Source organism: Sinocyclocheilus rhinocerous, unplaced genomic scaffold (assembly GCF_001515625.1).
Source record: "Sinocyclocheilus rhinocerous isolate Xijiao unplaced genomic scaffold, SAMN03320098_v1.1 scaffold919, whole genome shotgun sequence".
Taxonomy (NCBI): Eukaryota; Metazoa; Chordata; class Actinopteri; order Cypriniformes; family Cyprinidae; genus Sinocyclocheilus; species Sinocyclocheilus rhinocerous.
The window spans coordinates 1,501,988-1,522,769 of NW_015637585.1; the positions used below are offsets into that span (position 1 = coordinate 1,501,988).

The following is a 20,782-nucleotide window of genomic DNA, read 5'->3' on the forward strand; positions in this document are numbered from 1 at the left end:
CAGATCAGTAGCACAGCAGTGGCATGTTAAACCATGGTTAGGTATGTGTATGTGCACAATGGATTACCTGTAAAGGTGTGCACTCCATTCAGCCGAGGAACAGATGATGGAGTGGCAGGGGAGGAGGAGGGGGGTGAGGGAGGGGTGCGAGCAGGAACGGAGGAGGGCAGAAGAGTGAGATCAGGGAAGAGAGCGTTGGAACGAGAGGTTGTGGGAACTTCAGGAGAGGGAGGGAGTGTGGAAGGAGCAGAAGTGAAAGGAGGGAGAGTGGAGGAGAAGGTAAGAGTGGATGTGGGGAAGGTAGTGGAAGATGACGAAAATGGAGGAAGAGTTTCGTCTTCAGCAGATGTTGAAACTGAAGTTTCAGGAGAATCAGTGGGAAAAGCAGAGGATGAAGGGAGAGTAGAGGTGAGAATAAAGAGGTCTGAATCTTCCTGGTCTTGGAAGATGAAGGAAATGAAGAAAAAAGATCGACAACAGAAAATGACGGATGGAGAGGTGGATGATGGATGGGAAGGAAAATGGAAGAGGAAATAAAGAACACGTCATGCAACAAGAGAAACAAAAAGAAAGGAACGTAAAATTCAGAAAAAAGAGATGTGAAAGTAAACGTAAAACAGCAGAAGAAATAAACAATGACGAAAACACCCATTCTCTCCACTCCTCGTTTGTCTCTCGTTAATTACCTTGTACCAGAAGGGTGTGCGTTATGTCCCCCATGCCGATCCCGTTATCAGCCTGGCACTCATAAACACCATTATCCGACTTGTTGAGGGATTCGAAGCGCAGGAACGCACCATCCACCTTTGCCAGCGGGGGGAGCTCTGCGTCTGTTCTCCGCCACACAAACGCAGTCGGCCTTAGAGAGCGAGAGATTACATTACAAAACGGACCACATATACAGCGTTTTGAAATTTCACATCAAAAGCAAAGCAGAAAGAGTCGTTTAATTGAGCAGATTTTGAAGGGTTTTGCAATTTGGCACACTATCAAAAGAGCTGAGGAGCACAGAGGGATGCGCTGGAAAGCGTCCCGAACACAGCGAAGCTCAGTCACATGTCAAGTGAAACGAACCAGACTTGATCAAATCAAATGGGAAAGTAAACCATGTGGCCAAACCACCAGTGCTGCGACACACCTGACCCGGAGGCTCTTATGAATCAACCAGACAACAAAACGTCCAGAAATATAGCTGCTATCGTTCAATACAATCAGGAATAAAAGTGAATTTCTGGGTGTGGACTACTACAAGCGTGGTGGGATTTGGGACAGGGCCAATAATTGTGTTCAAAGAGATTTCCTAAACACTCTCTCTGTTTTTAATTGGTTAACCAAACTGATAGCCCTACCCCTCCTTAAAATCCTGCCATTGGTTGAGCCAGTGTTGCTGTGTCGTGCTGATCTGATACTCAAATGAACAGAGAAAAGTTTTGATAGTGCCACAGTGTTCTCACTTCCTGAGGACGTCTACCTACTGCTGGGATAAAAGAAGGTATTTTAGCATCAAAAAATTACACACTTCACCTTTAAAATCCTCTCAATATGCCAAAGTAACTGTGGCTTTTCTCTGTGTGCTCATACCGGGTCCAAATCAGCGTGTCTGTGTGTGTTACAGAGATTTAGAGAACTACGGTGAGGACGAAGGCGTATCATTATTTAAGCGTGCGAATAATCCAAATAATATAATTCCTTTATTGATGTTGATAGAGCGGTGTAGTTATGACTAAACTAATATCTCAATCTACTTGCAATACAGTAAGACTGGAGTTATGAGAGGTAGCGTTTCACATAGAGACGGGCTTATATATGATAGTGACACAAAGAACTGTTTTATTTTTTAATATTTAAAATGTAATTTATTCCTTTGATGGCAAATTTTTCAGCAGCCTTCAGTGTCACACGATTCTTCAGAAATCATTCTAATATGATGATTTGGTGCTCAAGAAACATTTATTATTATCAGTGTTGAAAACAGTTGTGCTGATTAATATTTCTGCGGATGGTTTGATGAATAGAAAGTTCAAAAGAACAGCATTTATTTGAAATCGAAATCCTTTGTAACACTTTAAATGTTTTTACTGTCATTTTTGATCAATTTAATCCGTCCTTCCTGAATAAAAGCATTAATTTCTTAAAAAAAAAAAAAAAAATCGTACTGACACCAAATGTTTAATAATTCAAGTGCAGCAAAAAATCAAAAGATCATTAAAGACCCTGTAAATGCCGCCTCTGATACTACAGGTATCTTCCTCATATACGGCCCCCTATGTGTGCTCCCGTTCCAGTAAGGAAGAGATAGAGTGTAAAAGCAAATGAGAAAATGCGACAGAGAGACTATGGGATGTCTAAATGGGGTTGAATAGCCCTCGGTGTGGTACTAATTGATGTCAGGAGCAATAATGAGCTGTAATGCGATCCTGCACCAGTAAAGGGTGATATTCAATAACAATATCGTCTATTTCCAGGGAGAAATATTTATGCGATATAACCAGGCTTAAGTAGCTAAAAATTTAATAAATACATCTGAAATAATAACATTTCATCCTTTAGCTCCAGAAAGGGAGTTTCTGAACTCACTGAGATCATAGACGGTGTGTTTTTAAAACAAGCCTATGTAAGGACGTCTCCGATCCCTCTCTGTTGTTTCTCATGTAACATCAACACAAATATCTCAGTGATACTGTCAAACCAATCCCCGCATGTGTGTGTGTGTTGAAGAGAGAAAGGAGATCAATAGGCTAACCATTTTCAGCTTCATACATAAAACATGAATGTCAAGGATGGAAATGAGAGCGAGAGAGTGTGTGTCTTACTCTGGATTTCCATTCCCCACACACTGCAGGAAAAACTTCTCTCCTTCTCTGGGCAGGTCACTCTCTGGCTGAATCGACATGCTTGGAGAAACTGAGAGACACACAAACAGACATTTTGTTTTTGTTATCTTCGTGTTAATGTATTACACAGAAGGGGTAGGCGGTATGACCAAAGCCTAAAATCACAGTATGGCTAATATTATAATCACAGAAACTGTGCTGAAAATGTAAGATTATAAAAATAATTTTTTTAAACGCGCGCACACACACACACATATATATATATATATATATGTATATATATATATATATATGATACTTTCTGTACCCACTGTATATATATGTATGTATATGTATGTGAACACACACACACACACACACATACATATATATATATATATATATATATATATACTGTATGTATATGCAAGTAAACACACACATACATACAAACATCCATATATATATGTATATATATATACATACATAGATACATACACACATTTTCACCGGTTCAATCTTATAATCACCGAAATTGTGCTGGAAATTCAACTGCTCGTTAACTCAAATCTAATCAGCCCATCGCATGGCAGCTACTCAATGCATTTAGGCATGTAGGCATGGTCAAGACAATCTGCTGAAGCTCAAACAGAGTATCAGAATGGGGAAGAAAGGTAATTTAAGTGACTTTGAATGTGTCATGATTGTTGGTGCCAGATGGACTGGTCTGAGTATTTCAGAAACTGCTGATCTGCTGGGATTTTCACACACAACCATCTATAGAGATGATAGAGAATGGTCTGAAAAAGAGAAAATATCCAGTGAGCAGTTCTGTGGGCGAGAATGCCTTGTTGATGCCAGATGTCAGAGGAGACTGGCCAGACTGGTTGAACTAATAGAAAGGCAACAGTAACTCAAGTTAACCACTCGTTACAACCAAGGAATGCAGAAGAGCATGTCTGAAGGCACAGCATGTCGAACCTTGAAGCAGATGGGCTATAGCAGCAGAAGACCACACCGGGTGCCACTCTTGTCAGCTAAGAACAGGAAATTGAGGCTACAATTCACACAGGTTCTCTAAAATTGGACAACAGAAGACTGGAAAAAGGTTGCTTGGTGTGACAAGTCTCCATTTCTGCTGTGACATTCAGATGGTAGGGTCAGAATTTGGCGTAAACAACATGAAAGCATGGATCCTTCCTGCATTGTATGAACGGTTCAGGCTGCTGCTGGTGGTGTAATGGTGTGGAGGACATTTTCTTGGCACGTTTTGTGCTCTTTATTACCAACTGATAATCGTTTAAAGCCACAGTCTACCTGAGTAATGTTGCTGACCCTGTTCATCCTTTATGATCACAAGTGTACCTATCGTATGATGGCTACTTCCAGCAGGATAACAAGCCATGTGCTAAAGCTCAAATCATCTTAAACTGGTTTCTTGAATGTGACAAATAGTTCACTATACTCAAATGGAAAAATAGCTTATATATATGGCATATATACAGTGCTTAACAAATTTATAAGACCACCACCGAATGTAAGGTTTGTGCCACAGCTGCCCTAAACTAACATTATTTGGTGATTACCAAATTAATTTTTTATGTTTCTGTAATGTGTAATAAGTATGTGTAAGCTCTTTAGTCACAGTAGTATTTCTAATGCTAAAATATAATTGTAGTTATCCATACATTTTCAAATTTACTGTTTTACTAGAAAGGCAGAAAAAATAGTAAAGCATTTTCTTTATAACTTTTTTTTATTCAAAAGCCCATTTATTTACTTGTAGTCCTTAATAGAAAAATAAGTTTTAATGGTTGAACGTTATGCTTGATTTATTTCTGACTTCTGAGAGAAGCTGAATATGCCAGCTCAAATTTGGGTATAAAAACGTGAACTCATAAAGACTATTATTTAGTTGTTTCAGTTTTTGATTTGCCTATTAAATGACAATACATTTTTTACAAATACAAAGTTTCTGACAGATTCCTAAAATATTTGTGTTTTCTCTTATGACAGGTGGTCTAACAAATTTAAGCACTGTTTATGGCATATGTGTGTGTGTGTGCATTTGATATATTTAATAATCTGGTAAATTAAATACTTCAGAAGTGTAACATTTTATTTTTGTCATTTTATATGGAACTTAATGTATGCACACAAAATAAGATTATTCATAACAACTGAATAAATCTGGAATCAACACCAAAACATCTGCTTCAGATTTTTTTTTTAGCACTTGTGTTTAAAACCTTCTAAAAACAGTGATACATTCTAACACATTGTTGAGGCTCAAACAAGAAGATGGTGCCAGCAACACCAAGGTCATGGGTTTGATTTCTGGGAAATGCATGAACTGATCAAACATATATTTTAATTGCAATGTCAATGTCACTAACTAGGATTGCATGATTTAAAATTTGAAGCTGTTGTAAAATAGGTGATAAAAACAGCCGTGATGGTGTGAACGCACATCGGTTGAATTCTATATTAAGGCAGCATGTTATGATATTGTATGCAAGCTTTAAGCAACCTACAATTACACAGTATTCACAACTTATGTAATAAACATGAAATAACTCAAATCAAGTTGTCTATGCTGGAAACTTTACAATTTTATATGTATAAACATAATAGCAGAATGTCTTCTGGTTGACATTTCTAAAATCACACAGTAGTAAGCGTTCTGGCTTTTGTATGTGTGTCTTACACAAGACGCTGAGGGGCTGCTCTGTCCTCTTGTCTCCATTGGCAATGGACGGGTGATCCACCGCACAGGCGATCAGAGCGTTGTTATCGTTTCTGGTGACAGTGAGGGTGAGCTCGCTGGTTACTGTGTAGGTCGGTTCATCAGGGTTGGACTCCACAACATCAGGACGCCCTACACACGCACAAACACAAAGTAAACACTGTAATTACTGAACAACAACAGTTTGGGTTCAGAGCAGAATTCTGACTTGAATGTGTGTGTGTTTGTACCTTGTATCTCCTCTTGATCGCGGTACCAGTGTAGTTTAGCAGGAGGTTTGCTGCCTGAACTCGTGCAGGTGAGAGTAACCTTGCCGCCCTCCTCAACAGCATCATCAAAACCTGTTATCACCGGCTTACCTGGAACACCTGTGAGAGAGAAACAGTTGTAAAATAAAAACAAAACATTTTCAAGTGCAATTTAAGGGAAATAAGGGCATCGCTGGCTAGACAAAATGTAAATAAAATAAAAACAGTTCTGCTCCCTAAGCAGTGGCTCACTATCAGCAACTAGCTACTTGTTAGTAGGCCTACACGGAATTTGCACCGAATGAAATCTGCTCTGTAGACTTCTGCAAAATTCAATCGTCCATCATTCGCATCCCCCGCCCCTCGCATGTTCTTTTATATAATAATTTGGCAAATTGTACGTTTTTAGCTGCCAAAAAGAGTACAGTACTTTCAGCTCCATTTAACACATTTTACCGTATTTAAATCAATTATGCAGATTTTCCCCCAAAACCGGTACAGAAAATGTGGAGAAGTGTGCAGGTTCCGCGTGGGCCTGGTCACATCAAACATGCTTACCAGGAGCGGCTGGTGCTTTCAAAAGAGGTGAAGCACAGATGTCAGTTATCAACGACAAAATGTGTAACTGGATATTTAATGATTTTGGTGTGGCTCCCAAAATCAGCTGCTAGCAAATATCACAAGACTGTGCACTGCAAAATAATGTCAAGAAAGCATTGAGTTGTCCTCTTGAGCTACACACAAAAATACATGACCATCATACAGCATGACCAGTGTTGGAAATAAACTAGTTACATGTAACAGAGTTACTTAATTTATTTACAAAATAAATAAATGTAACTGTAATGAAAATGTAAATGTTACTGAGAAAAAAATGTGTAATTAAATTAAAATGTTAACAATTTCAAAGGGGGTTACATCTGAATATTTCCACACACATACAGATTTAACTGATTTCTTTAAAAAAAAACGCATTGACTGCTCTAAAATATGAGACACTGATGTTTCAGGAGTTTAGGACACAGAATAGGACACATGCTTATTCGATAACTGTTTTATTTTCTATTTGGGTTTATGTATATGCTTTATTTTTTTAAGATTGACTGTTTTTTCAAGGCATTGTTAGATGCCAGTGTTTCCGGTCATAGCTATGCAAATATTTAAAATCAGTATTTAACCTCAGAACAATCTCAAAGTAAAAAAGAGGTGCTAAAGTCTGATTTTGTGGTGGCTTAATCTTCAAGTGATGAAGGATTTTGAAAGTCTGACAGAAATCAGTGTTGAGCACTTCTGTAAGTTTAACCCTGCCTGGTTTACATGTCTGAAAATGAATAACAGTTGAAAACATTCATTAGAAAAAGTAATCAAATGTAATCAGTTACTTTAATAAAGTAATTGGAATAGTTACACTACTTATTACATTTTAAATAGTGTAACGTGTAGTCTGTAACCTATTACATTTCCAGTAACCTTTCCAACACTGAGCATGACCAGTGTAGTCTGACTCATAAGCAAATTATTTACATTAATCAATTAAAAAAAAGGAATTTTTCACTATATGAACTCACTGATAGATAGATAGATAGATAGATAGATGTTTCAAAAAGAAAAGATTGTTTAAAAATGGCAATGTTAAATAACAAGATTCTAAACTTATTTAAATATTTTACAACAGCAACTATGTCTGTCTTCCGGCTGTGTTTGATTGAATGTTTTAATTTTCTAATGGTGTCAGATGCATCACCATTTCAATGATTGAACATTTGTGGCTAAAACACCACTTTGAGAGCTCTCATAAACATCTAATAGAAAAAGCCTTGCTTTCAGATGGCACAAAATATATTAATTGAAAGGCCATTAAACAAACAGATTTTTTTCTCATGCTAAAGGCACCCATGATAGTCTCATTGACTTTCAGTGAAATACGAGAAGAGGAATGAGGAATATGCTAAATATAGGGTTAATTCAGGATGACTGGGCCATTCTTTCCCCAGTCATCTTAATGGCTAAGTGCCTCAATTCACCCAAATTTACCCTATATCAATAGCAATTTCCACTGATTCCTAATACCCTGACTCAAAATGCAAACTCACACATACATACCCAGTACAGTAACTGTGGCTCGTGCAGTCCGTACAGGCATGGTGAAAATTGAACAGGTGTACTCTCCATCATCTGACAGCTGAACATCCGAGATGGTGATTATCAGCTCTGTGGCCGTGGACTTTACCAACTGGATACGGTTATCTCTCAGTGCTGAAAAAGACAGAGCAGATAAGAATAACACATACACTACATAGGTGTCATATACTACAATTTTTAGCATTTTATTTTCCCCCCGAAGTCCACTGATAACGTTAGTCAAGGTGTCTGGCACCAAAACCATTGTGATTAGGATTTATGTGATTACTTTCCACCATCTCTCCAACTCTTCCATTTTTTTGCTATATCAGGCTTGTTTTTTGTGGTTAAAAAAGCACAAGCAATCTTATGTGTACAAACCTGATTCACACTACGTTCATTTGAAATCTAGTTAAATTATGATTTTTTTTATTAGTATAAAAGGTCACTAATTTTCGCTTACTCTTTCCTCATTTAGCAAACCATGTGGCGGTTACTATCTCACGAATAGTGAACTAAGTATAAAAGGTCAGATCAGATTTCAAAGCCGTTTTTTGCCCGTTATTTAGAATCAAGTGTTGAACATCATACAGAATGTGTAATATCATCTGAATACATTCATTTTCGCTTACTCTTTCCTCATCTAACAACCCATGTGACATTCACTATGTCGTGAATAGTGAGCGAGTCAGCAGTTTTGGACCCAGTATACTGTATGCATGAATGCATAAAATGCCTCTGTTCTCTTACAGATCTTGTGAGTTCAGCACCACAGCGGGATGACAGACATGAGTAAAGGCAAAGATTTCAGTTTTCTGTGCTCTCTTTCCAGTGACAGCTACTCTCCGTTGTTGTATGAGAAAGTCTCTTGGCATCGTGCTGATTCTGACATTATTACTATAGCAACCCATGTAGATACACTGGATATTGACTACACAGACTTGCAGACAAAATGACAGCGTAGACAGTCAGTCCTCAGATTAGGTTTGTGTGCAACCTTGGAAATTACCAAGATGCACATTAAGGAATTCTGTATGTAAAAGACCTCTGTTCTGATTGGCTAGAACTGTTGTTGATGAGCAGAGCAAGGTAAGCGATGAACAATTTTATATCAAAAGGTAAAAAAAGTCCATTAAAAATAAGCTAGAATTTAAAAAATAAAGCATGTCTGTAAGCTTTAAGGTCATCTATGTTAATGTAGTCCTAATTGTTCACTTTAACAGATTTACACATTTAAATACAGCCTTTCTCTTGTTCTCTTATATGCAGTTATAGTATTTATTAATATTTTGAATTTAATTTAATTTTATGTTCTATTTTTATTTTAATTTAGGTAATTTCCTATCTTTTTAAGTTTTACAGATTTTTTAATAATTGTTAATAATAATAATTAATAATTACTCATTGTTATTAGCTTAGTTTTTTAGTTTTGTTTTATTTCTATTAAGCTTTAATTTTTATTTCAGTTCATTTTTAGTCATTTTAGTACTTAGACAAACATTTTTATTTCAAAACAATATTTCTAAGTTTTTCATCTAACATTTATATTTTATTTTGTTTCAGCTTCATTTCAATTAACAAAAACAATTAATAGTTTTAGTTAACAATAACAATTTCTCTTCCAGCTAAATGGAGCAAAAATATTGATGGCTCATCCTGCACTACACCGATTTTTATCCAATCATGTGCTCTGTAAAATAAGCCCCTCCCCCCATCACTGGCATGTCTGACCAAACAGACTGGCAGTGATCAGGAAAACCTGTTTGAAAAGTTATTATTTTTGCTAATGGTGCAGAAATTACACACTTCACCTTTGAACAAAAGGAGAACTGTCTAACACAGATTTACAGTAAATGTGTGTGTGCTTCATGGTTTATCAGTAAGTGAAGGGCACTTAATTTGTCTTCATCAGCTGCTGTTCCTCTGTCCTCCATCCTGCTCTTTCATGCGCACACTCCTCCTTTGTCATTCCACCCTTTATCTTTTTTCGCTCATCCACCCATCCATCGTTTCTCCACACTAATCTGTTCATCTCTTCTCACTGGTGCGTATGTCCGCGTCTCGCGTTCTCCTTTTAGTGTGCTCTCTCTCTCTTTTGTACACTACAAAAACACATTTTTTTAAACAGTATTTTGATTTTCTTTTGCAAATATCTAAACATCCTTCAAACAAGATAAATTTACTTGAGAAGCAGATAATGAGATTTGTGTTCAGAGAATATATCTTGAATCGAGTTTATATCTTACCCAATTTGTTTTAGCTGGATTTATACTTAAAGAAAAATTCTTCATTGGAAATTTTTGTAAACACATCTTTGATCCACATTAAAAAGTCCCTTTAAAATATAAATTTATGTAGCTTTAAAGGGTTAGTTCACCCAAAAATGAAAATTAGCCCATAAATTACTCACCCTCAAGTCATCCTAGGTGTATATGACTTTCTTCTTTCAGACGAATCCAGTCGGAGGTATATTAAAAATTGTCTTTGATCTTTCAAGCTGTTTAATGCCACTCAGCGGGTGTTGCATTGCTTCAGTCCAAAAGAAGTTAAATAAAAAGCTCCCATCCATAAAAAAAAGTATCTCACGGCTCCGGGGGGGTGAACAAAGGCCTCCTGTAGCGAATCGATGCGTTTTTGTAAGAAAAATATCCATATTCAAAACGTAATAATCACTTTAATGTAGTTTGCGCTCACTGTTGTACACTGGAATCAGTTCCGGGGGAATGACGTATGAGGTCGGCTTTGCGCATGCGCCGCTCAGAAGTGACGAACACGGAAGCGCAGGGGAGAGATCAAAACAAAACAACGGTCACTTATTAGAAGTACAAAAGGAGGATTTGTAAAGAAGAATGTCGGAGGATTTTGATATAAGCCAAGAGGAGACTGGTTTTCTTTTGCTAAAGTAAGGAAACTTTGCTTCCTTTGCTCCTGTTAACAAATGTTGGTTTTCACGAGACTCACTGGCGCATGCGCAATGCTGACCTCATACGTCACCATTTTTAATATACTTCCGACTGGATTCGTCTGAAAGAAGAAAGTCATATACACCTAGGATGACTTGAGGGTGAGTAATTTATGGGCTAATTTTCATTTTTGGATGAACTAACCCTTTAAGGGTGTTTTTTGTGTGTGAAAACAAGAAAAAAATTGATTAAAAAAGTGATTTTTTTAAAGTCCATCTGTGAGACTGTATTTCTCTCCTACTTTTTTTTAACACTCCTTCCTTCTCGTTCAATAGACTGTTTTCTATTTCTGCTTCTTCATGGTGCTCTCTTGTCGCCTTCTTTTGTTTTATTCTTTATTCAGGTCACCCCTCTATTCTCTCTCTGTCTTTCTCTCTCCATCACCTCGCCTTTTGTTATCACAGAGCCACCTGTTTGTTTTTAGGGTGATATTAATGTTTTAGGAAGGTGTCTCACTCGTTGCTTTTGTGTTTAGCATTGAGGGACTGAGAGCTCGGTAGAAATCTCTAAGGAAGGGTCCAGCGAAAATCAATTTCCTGTTCAGACCAAAATGGTGAGTAATTGCAATCACAGACCACGTTTTAAAAGCGATTGAGTAAAAGAGAGGTCATGAAATGTCCGTTTGTTAAAATCAATGTGAATTGCCATGTACAACCAGTTTTATCGGTAATTTGACACTTTTTGTGGGAAAAGGATATTCTACTAAATAAATAAATAAATGTAAAAATACTCAAATGATTACAATTGTATGACGAGACTTTGGTTTATCTTCAGGTATTGACTGGATCGTGAAAAGAGAGAGTTACTAAACAGAATATAGCCAGACCGAATGAATGTTTGCTAAAAAAATGCCTAAATAAAATTATGTGAATCAGATCTGAAAGTTATGGCAGATGGAAATATATTCAACAACTAAGTAATTTTTGGTGCTTTTTTGTAATTTTTGGAGCTAGGCATCTTCAGTCCCCTTTTCACTTATATTATATGGGAAAAGAGCAGCCAGGACATTATGCAAAACATCTGTTTTTGCATTCCACAAAAGAAAGAAAGTCATACAGGTTTAGAGCAACATAAGGATGAGTAAATAATGGCAGAATCACCATTTTCCTTTTAAAATAGGTGCAGCTCACCTCTCTTTTCTCCAAAGTACAGGGTCTGCTGAGCCGTGTTGGACCACTGGAGAGAGGAGTTATCATTTTCCTTCACACTGCAGGTCAGGGTCACCACCCCACCCACTGCCACCGTCTCATCTTGGGTCACTGGCTGGAAGGGGTCATCATCTGAGCAACAGGACAGAGATAAATGAGAAGACAAAAAAAAAACAAGATGACATCATGAAATTAGCTATAGTTAGAGACAGGGAGAAAATGAGAGTGAGACTTAGGTGAAAATTAGATGCTTCGTCCCCATCATCATGATCTTTGAGTGCAGTGCTGTGTATTTCTTGCAGAAAAAAAATAAATGAAAATGGCATCATTAACGTTGCCTGCACCTCATGCTGTGAGAATCGCCAGAGAAGGAAACTGAAGACCAGGAAATGCAAAAAAAAAAGAGAGAGGAAGGAAACTGAACAGGTATGATAATTCAAACGTTGACTGGTGTCTCCAAGATTCTAAAGAAATATAACATATCAGAATAGAAAATATGTAATTAGTCATGCTTGCTCATATCTCACATGTGCTTATGGAATAAGAGATTTAAAAAACCTAAGTATTACATTTCAACATGTAATTTATCCTGCACCATTTTTGATGCATGCATGAATAATACATTAAATCATTTGGCCTGTACTATTACTTTTTTTTTTTTTGCTATCACACAAATCAGTGATCTGAAGTGTGGTTCTCACCTGGTAAAAAAAACACTTAAGGAGCGACCAATCCAGGTCAAATTGTAATATCATATTAGCACAGAAACTTGGGGGTGGGTCTTCTCAAAGGAGCCAGAAAAGCCTAGTAGCTGCATAGCAACACCCTGGCAACCACCAGAATGACTGAGTAAAAGAGAGGTTATGAAATGTCCGTTTGTCAAAGTCAGTGTAAACTGCCATTTACAACTACAATTAGTACATCTGTGTAACTTTTCAAATTTTGGATGAATAAAAGGCCTACAACAAGTAGGTCAACTACACTTAAATCAAAACACGATATGGACTAGTGTCTGTGAATATTAAGCCGCAAAAATACCATTTACATATGAATCCTGCATGTTCTGCGCATCTCTGTGTGAATGAACGGCACACACGTGCGGGAGTGAAGCGTGACGCTCCCGGTGTTTTTTAGCCTCTGCCGCCTCAATATATGAGCACATGAACACATGAACATAATCTCTAAAACTGCTCAGAGAGTCACTTTATGAGCATTTTACCATTTCTTTTGAGAAAAACGTCATATCATATACTAACAGAACCCTAAAGGTCTTTACAGCAACCCGTCAAAATAAAAGTTTGGTTTAACTTAAAGAAACCATGACAGAAATTTTACTCAATGTAATAATAGTACTACTACTATTAATAAAATTATTATTAAAACATTGTTTTTAAAGGAATATTTACCAGAAAAATTTACCAGAATTTATTTAGCAGAAAAAATGTAAATACACAACAAGTATTTCTGAGAAAAAAAGAAAGAAAATAATAAATTATTTTTTTATAAAATCAGTTAATTAGAAATGTTTTTGATTATTAATATTAAATGAAAATTAAAATGGAAATGTGTGTATAAAGGCCAGATGTAATGCCAATGTGAGTCTAGCTGTATGATAATTCCGCCCTGGGCGGCCCATGCTCCACTTTACCCAATAATTACCACTTAGGTTATAATCGATGACCTTTTTAATGCTGACCAGTGCTGAATGAACTCTAGGCAAAGCGCTGTCTGAATGTTATACGCTAATGCCAGCTTGAAAGGAGCGCTAATGTTTAGTGAATGCTGGGCAAATGCTGGCTTGGCAATGGCCAAGCTCTGGACTCAAAGAGATTAAACACAGGGCAAAACTTGGCTGAATGTTGGGCGTATGCTGGCTGAATGACGGGGCAAATATTGCTAATTGCAAGGCTAACATTGGCTGAGTGCTGAGTTAAACTTGGCCCGACGTTGAAATCGCACTAGCCTAATGATACTCGCTTTTTGTCAATCTCAATCTTGGATTGATTCAGGCTAAACGCTGGCTTAATTCTAGCCTGATGTTTTGCTAGCACTGGGGATTAACCTACTGAATTGCAGGCCAAATGCCGGCTTTCCACGGGCAAATATGTGGGACATACGCAGGTGCGCTGGGCGGGCATGAAGCCGGGCCGAACTCAGCCTGATTAGCCTAAAAGGCTTTAACGAGACGCTGCTTTTAAAAATAGAGCTTGAGCAGAAGGCATGAGAAAAGGCTAAGGCTCAGCATCTACATCACAGAACATCTGGCAATGTGTGTGTGCGAATGTCCAAACCAACACAGTGGTAGAATTAGTGTTAGCTTTCTAAACCCAATGAACCTATGCCAACAGATAATAAGCTAAAATTAGCCTTTAGCTTTAGCGCACACGGTGCGGGCTACTTATCGGCAACCAATTAGAGCGGTGTTAGCAGTTAATAAGCGATTAGTGGGTCACACACACACGCTCTCTGTGCAGTGGACAACTGCTGCAGGGGGCACTTACTGAGACTCTCAAAATGGCATCTGATCCATTTAACTGGTTATGTCAGGACACTGACTCAACTCTAATCACTGAGTGGATGGAGTGAAGTGGAGATGGGCAGAGAGAGAATATGGGTGAATTCAATTTCAAAGAGAACACCACTATGTCCTACTCACTCCAAAGGGCAGAGCACTTAAAGTGAGTAGTCTGAAGGGTGCAGGGCGTTACCGTCTCATTTGTGCGTGATTGGAACACAGTACACAAATATATGTCACTGCCACTTTATTTTGAATAACAATGGTACCTTGATAACGTACAGTATGCAGCAAAATTCATAGCCTAGTTTGACTAAAAATTAAAATTCTGCCTTCAATTACTAACCTTCATATTGTTCCAAATGTGCCAGGAACAAAAAAGAAGATCTTTAATAAATATTATAAAAATTAATAGATTTAATAAATGTAAATAAATTTAATAGATATTTGATTTAATAAATATATAAAAAGACTCAGCCGTACCTTTTGCATTAGGAATCACATTTTACATTGAATCAACAGGTGTTTATAAACAAAAGTTGAGAAAAATGTTTTAAAAATGTTTTCAACAACAAAATGATTGTTTCAAGTCACCATGAAATCAAAACTGACAATTCTTTTTTTTATAGAATATGACTTCTGACGACTTGCACTGACGCAAAGGCAGGCCAACAATCCAGCAACCTGTCACTCATATGAGCTCGCAGCAATTAGTAAATGACTATGATCCAATCAATCCCCGAAGGACAAAATCTAGCCCGCCCAACATTTTTTCTTGTTCAAGGAGCTGTTTCACTCAGTTATATCACAGAACAGAAGAAAGGACAATGCCAATTTCTGTTTCATGCTTTTGGAAACAGCTAATAATTCAAACCTAGCAGTGCAAATCTTTTGGGTTGATTTGATTCTTGATTCACAGGTTTTTTTATTCAATTCAAAAGCCATTTTTAACATTTTTGAAGATCTGCAAATTCAAAATGATTCATTTTAAATTAAATTTGATTTGATTTAATCATTCATTTCTTTTTTTTAAAAGCTCAAACTGTGTTTATCCTCAATGCTAGTGAACCCTGTATTTAATGTAGCCTGGATTTTACATTTATCTTGTTTCATCTTCCACAAAGCGACAGATGAATTTGTCCCAAAATACCGCAGAGTTTGACTGGACAAACTGCTTTTGATATAAACAACAAAAGACATGGAAAGTGCTTTCTCGTTCCTCTGAACAGCTGATAAGCCTGTTTATTTAGCTATGCACGATCATATGGTTAGTTAGAATTTATTATTCCCATTTAGCATTGTTCATCCTGCCGTCTACAGCCCTGCGACCTATTTTTGGGTCACGACCCAGCAGATGAGAAGCGCTGCCTTAGAGTATTTATTTACACACACACACATACACGGTTGAGTTAAAAACACCCAGACAGTGTCATTCTCTATCACATCTCGCTCTCTCTCTCTCTCTTTCTCTAGGTGTCTCTCGCTCACACACACAAATGTGTGAGGGTGTAGAAAGCACACAGCCTATATTTAAAGCAACATCGTTTACACCCTCCTCACATAGACGAGAGAGAGCAGAGAGGACGGCTGCTGAAAAGAGACAAAAGCGAAAGATTACAGATAAACAGATGAATACGGCGAAGACTGACGAAGAAAGCCAAAAGGAGAGACAGAGAGAAATAAACGAGAGGGAGAAGATGAGTGTTTGTATGTGAGAGATAACACAGGTTGAAGTGTAATAAATACTGTCCAAAAACAGACAGTGAAAAATAACCCCTTCATCTCTCCATTTCCCTTTTCCTCCTTTCTCATCTCTCTCCATCTGTGCTTCACTTCTTTCTTTTTCCTCCTCCTTCCATCTGTCTCTCTCTGTCTCTCCATATTTTCCCTCTGGTATTCTCTCACCTCTACGCCCTCTCCTCCGTCTCTCTGCCTCTGTTACGGTCTCTCTGTTTCCTCCGCTGCGTATGTAGATGTCTATTTTGCAGCCTGATTAACGTTTGATTGGCACTAAACATCCTGTTGGTTCCACTTCGATGTCCAGCTGTTTGTGTGTGTGTGTAGCAGCTGGACTAAATGAAGTCCTTGTTGCTTTATTGATTGGTCAGGCTGCACACATTTATATATTTGATGAAGATTTGGTTTGATCTTCTAACTGCTGGAGCATATTTGCTTAATCGTAGTCTGGCAGTGTGTGGGGGGGACCAAATATTGGTTTATGGAGTCAATGGAGATGGGCTTCAATAGAATTAGAATTAGAATTCTGATAAAAATTTAATTAACTTATTCATTGTCAAGATTTTAGGTTATACTGTACTTTAAATGAATATATAAGGAAAAGTGTATATTGTAAATGCATTTTACTCTGCAAAATCATTTTAATTAACCAGCATTTTTATTAAAAATTTAAGATATATTCTATGAATACATTAGGTTAACTATCTTAGAAAGTTTTTTTCAATTAAATATGTCTTGTTTTACAGAGGTTTAAATTTTTTACTTGAAAACAAAACAAAACAAAAAGCTGTTTTTTTTGCAGCACAAAGTACTCTTGCTTTTATCTTGTGCAAAAAATATTATAAAAAATTAAGGTTAAATATACAGTGTGTGTGTGTGTGTGTGTATATATATATATATATATATATATATAGCTTTAGATGAACAGAAGAAGAAAAGTTTGAGGTCAGTAAAACCTTTTTTCAAAGAAATTAATATTTCATTCAATATTTTCATTCAAGGAAGGACACAGTAAATTAATCAAACGTGACAGTGAAGACATTTATGTTACAACAGGTTTCTATTTCAATTAAATGCTGTTCTTTTGAACTTTTACTTATCAAAAAATGTATCATGGTTTCCACAAAAATATTAAGCAGCACAATTATTGATAATAATCAGAAATGTTTCTGGAGCACCAAATCAGCATAATAGAATGATCTCTGAAGGATCATGTGACACTGAAGACTGGAGTAATGATGCTGAAAATTCAGCTTTGCCATTACAGGAATAATTTACATTTAAAAATAGATTCAATTAGAAAACAGTCATTTGTAAACAGTAATAATATTTCACCCTATTACTGTTTTTAACTGGATTTTTGATTAAATAAATGCAGCCTTGGTGAGCATAAGAAACCTTTTTTAAAAACCTTTTTAAAAATCTTATTGAATATCTTTTGAATGGTAGTTCACACACTCAAGTCAACACTTGTGTTCAGCTGTATGCAGTACATTAGTAGGTCATTGGGAGGGTTTGTCGACATGACCCTCTCCAACCCCCCACTCAATGCCAGCTGTTGCCCTATTACTGCCCCAACCCAACCACTCACACACACGCACTGCTGCCCCATAACTGCCCCCCTGGGTGTTAACGCCCTTATCCTTGTCATTCACCCTCCTTTTTCATCCTTTCCTCCTCTTTTTTCTTTTCAGTTTTGCTGACCACATTTCACATTAATAGATTTAATATTAATGATACTGTAACAACATTATTGTTACAACATCATTATTAAATTGAGCACACAAACAATTTTTTGCTTGCTTGAGTTGCAGAATCAAGCTAAAATCAAAAGTTCCCATTAAGATGCTATAGAAAATCTCCTAGAAAATATAATCCAATGTAAATATTTTCATTAATACTGGCTGTTATAACATACAAATCATCCATCTACAGCAGATGAAGAATTCTTTAAACGACTGCAAATCCAAAATCAATTCTTGAAGGATTCATTCTTTCAATCTTTTTTCCTCTTTTCCCGCTCTTTTGTCAGTTGTTGTTGGTAATGCCGCCCTCCTCTCTCTGCCTGTCAAACATTGTTAGTTCACTATCTCACCCCCCAGAGAGAGAGACTGAGCAGGGGGCAAGAAGGGACAGAATGACCCAGAGAAAGAGAGAGAGGTGGAGAGAGAGAATGGCTAGGTCTCAAAACCTAGTAAGCTGCCTATCTAGACAGCATCAAATATGCTTGATAGGTAGCTCACTAGGTTCACTTTGAACAATCAAATGTGCATGAGATGCCCAAGCTCACTTTGCTTCAAACAGGATTATGATGGCCAAAAATATTTTCTAGGTAAGCTGTTCGTTTGCTGTTCTGTTCAATTTATTGAACTTGCCTATGATGGCCAAAAATGCTGTGTATAGGAAGGACGCTCATGCATTCAAACATACATTTGATGCCCCAAAACACTGCCTAGACAGACAGCTTAATAGGTTTGTTTTGAGCATTCGATAATGCATTCAATGCTCAAAAATATTGTCTAGATAAAGAACTCCATTCCATTAAAATGTTTGCATGTCCAGATTTAAAGGCCCAACAATGCTGTCTAAATTCAAACAAACAGTATAACACCCAAAAGTGGGCTCACTATTCTCATTACTGTAGGTTCAATTTAAACATTCAAACCTATGCTGCCCAAAAGTGCTGTCTACATTTAAACATTATGATGTCCGAAAATGCTGCCTACATAGGCAGCACAATAATTTCCATTGAAATGTTTGAATGTCCAAAATTTATAAGGCCCAAAAATGCTGTCTAGGTAGGCAGCTCAATTAAATTAAAACATTCAAGCATCCACAAAATGCTGCCTAAATAAAAAGTAGCTTAGTTGTTGTTGTTGTTGTTGTTGTTGTTTTCATTATACATACAATGCCCACAAATGGGGTAGACAGCTCACTAATTTCAATTCAAATGAGTCTAGAATTTATAATTACCAAAACGCTGTCTGCAGTGCATTTAAACATAACAAAGGTGTTGTCTAGGTAGGCAGCTCACTAAATTAACATCAAACATTCAGACACGCCCAATGATGATGCTCAAAATTGCAGTCTATGCCTATGATTTCCAAAAACGCTGTCAAGGCAGCTCACTAGCTTTTGAGACGCAGCCAATGAAAAAGAGCACTTAGTGCTTTGGCAGGTATTGAGTGAATTGCAGCCAATAAAGCACTTTGAGAAATAAGAGGTCAATTACAAGGAGGAGGAGATATGAGATCTCTTTATCAAGCAAACAGACACACGGTGACCTCAGCCACCACAATGCCACCATAAACATACTCGCACCACTAACAAACACAGCAGTATAGACTCAACTTCCAGCACTTTCTCGCTCACTATCGCTCCATCTCTCTCTCGCTCATACGCACACCGACAGACGCCAGGAGCCTAGAAGAGACTTGTGATGGATAGAAGCAAAGAGAGGAGAGAACAGGGTCCTGAGGGAGAAAGAGAGATATAGAGACAGATAGAGGGAGTGACAGTGAGAGGTAAAAGAAAAAGGGGGGGAGGGGTGAAGAAGATAAACCATAAATGAAATCATTTTAGAACAAAGGAAGAAGGTTGCTATGCAACCAGACAGGGGAGGTTACCAGGGGCAACCGCTATGACCTGAAGCTTGACCCTCAAGACGAAGCGACCTGAACCCACATTCACGCAACACAACCTGCTATCCGTTTATTTGATTTGTTTTCTTTCGTTTTAAGGAAAAGACAGAACAGAGAAAAGATAAAGCAACACATAAAAATTAAGAAAGCATCAGTGGGAGTTTGCAATGTATGGAGGCCAATTTTATATATGCTGTGAGTGTGAATGTTGTGTTTACTTAGTTATACATCAGGGACAAAATTACCCACAGAAGTTATAGCTATATCTGACAGAACCTCCTGCTGGGGATGTCCTCAAAGGTAAGAATAAATAATAAATAATGTTGGTTTTAGTCTAAATTGCAAAATCGCTTCTTTAAGGGGAGGCGGGCTTCAAAATTAACATTAGAGACGCACCGATCGATCGGCCAGGGATCAGAATCGGACGATTTTCCTCATGATCAGCCCGGATCGGTGATCGGCCGGTCAGTCTCACTTCTTTCCGATTTCGAGCCGATCCGTTTTGTTACCAGCGGCACAGGCAATAACGTCAGCCGCACATTCTCGCTCTCTTCTCTCCGACGACCCCTTCAATCTCACACACGTCTCATTCGCTCCGGTTAAATAGTGCTTGTATTGCGCATTATTTTAGTCATTATGCTGCTGTCTGTCATGTTAAAGGGGTCATATGATGTTGCTAAAAAGAACATTACTTTGGTGAAATGAAATGTGTTTATGCGGTTTAAGGTTCAAAAAACAGAGTGAGGAACGGCCGGCGGGTTAGAGTGAGCGGAGGCCGGTTTGAGTGAGCGGAGGCGGGCGGGCGGGCTTGCGGCAACCACATGTGACGACCCCGGGCTGGACTCCGCTT

At 37.6% G+C, this 20,782-nt stretch overlaps 1 protein-coding gene across 3 annotated transcripts in view; it reads right to left on the reverse strand.

The window, feature by feature from the left end:
- The window catches only part of LOC107749121 (cell adhesion molecule 3-like), a 63,398-nt gene that overhangs the window by 11,430 nt on the left and 31,186 nt on the right, over positions 1-20,782 (reverse strand). For 2 of the 3 annotated variants that reach the window (XM_016564210.1, XM_016564209.1), the window contains exons 2-7: positions 12,022-12,171; positions 7,911-8,063; positions 5,790-5,927; positions 5,521-5,691; positions 2,814-2,904; positions 687-859 (exon numbers count right to left, since the gene is read on the reverse strand). In XM_016564210.1, the coding sequence (XP_016419696.1) occupies positions 687-859; positions 2,814-2,904; positions 5,521-5,691; positions 5,790-5,927; positions 7,911-8,063; positions 12,022-12,171 (876 nt within the window). Of the gene's footprint in view, positions 1-67; positions 440-686; positions 860-2,813; positions 2,905-5,520; positions 5,692-5,789; positions 5,928-7,910; positions 8,064-12,021; positions 12,172-20,782 lie in introns of all 3 variants that reach the window. The other variant, XM_016564208.1, reaches the window with a different exon arrangement.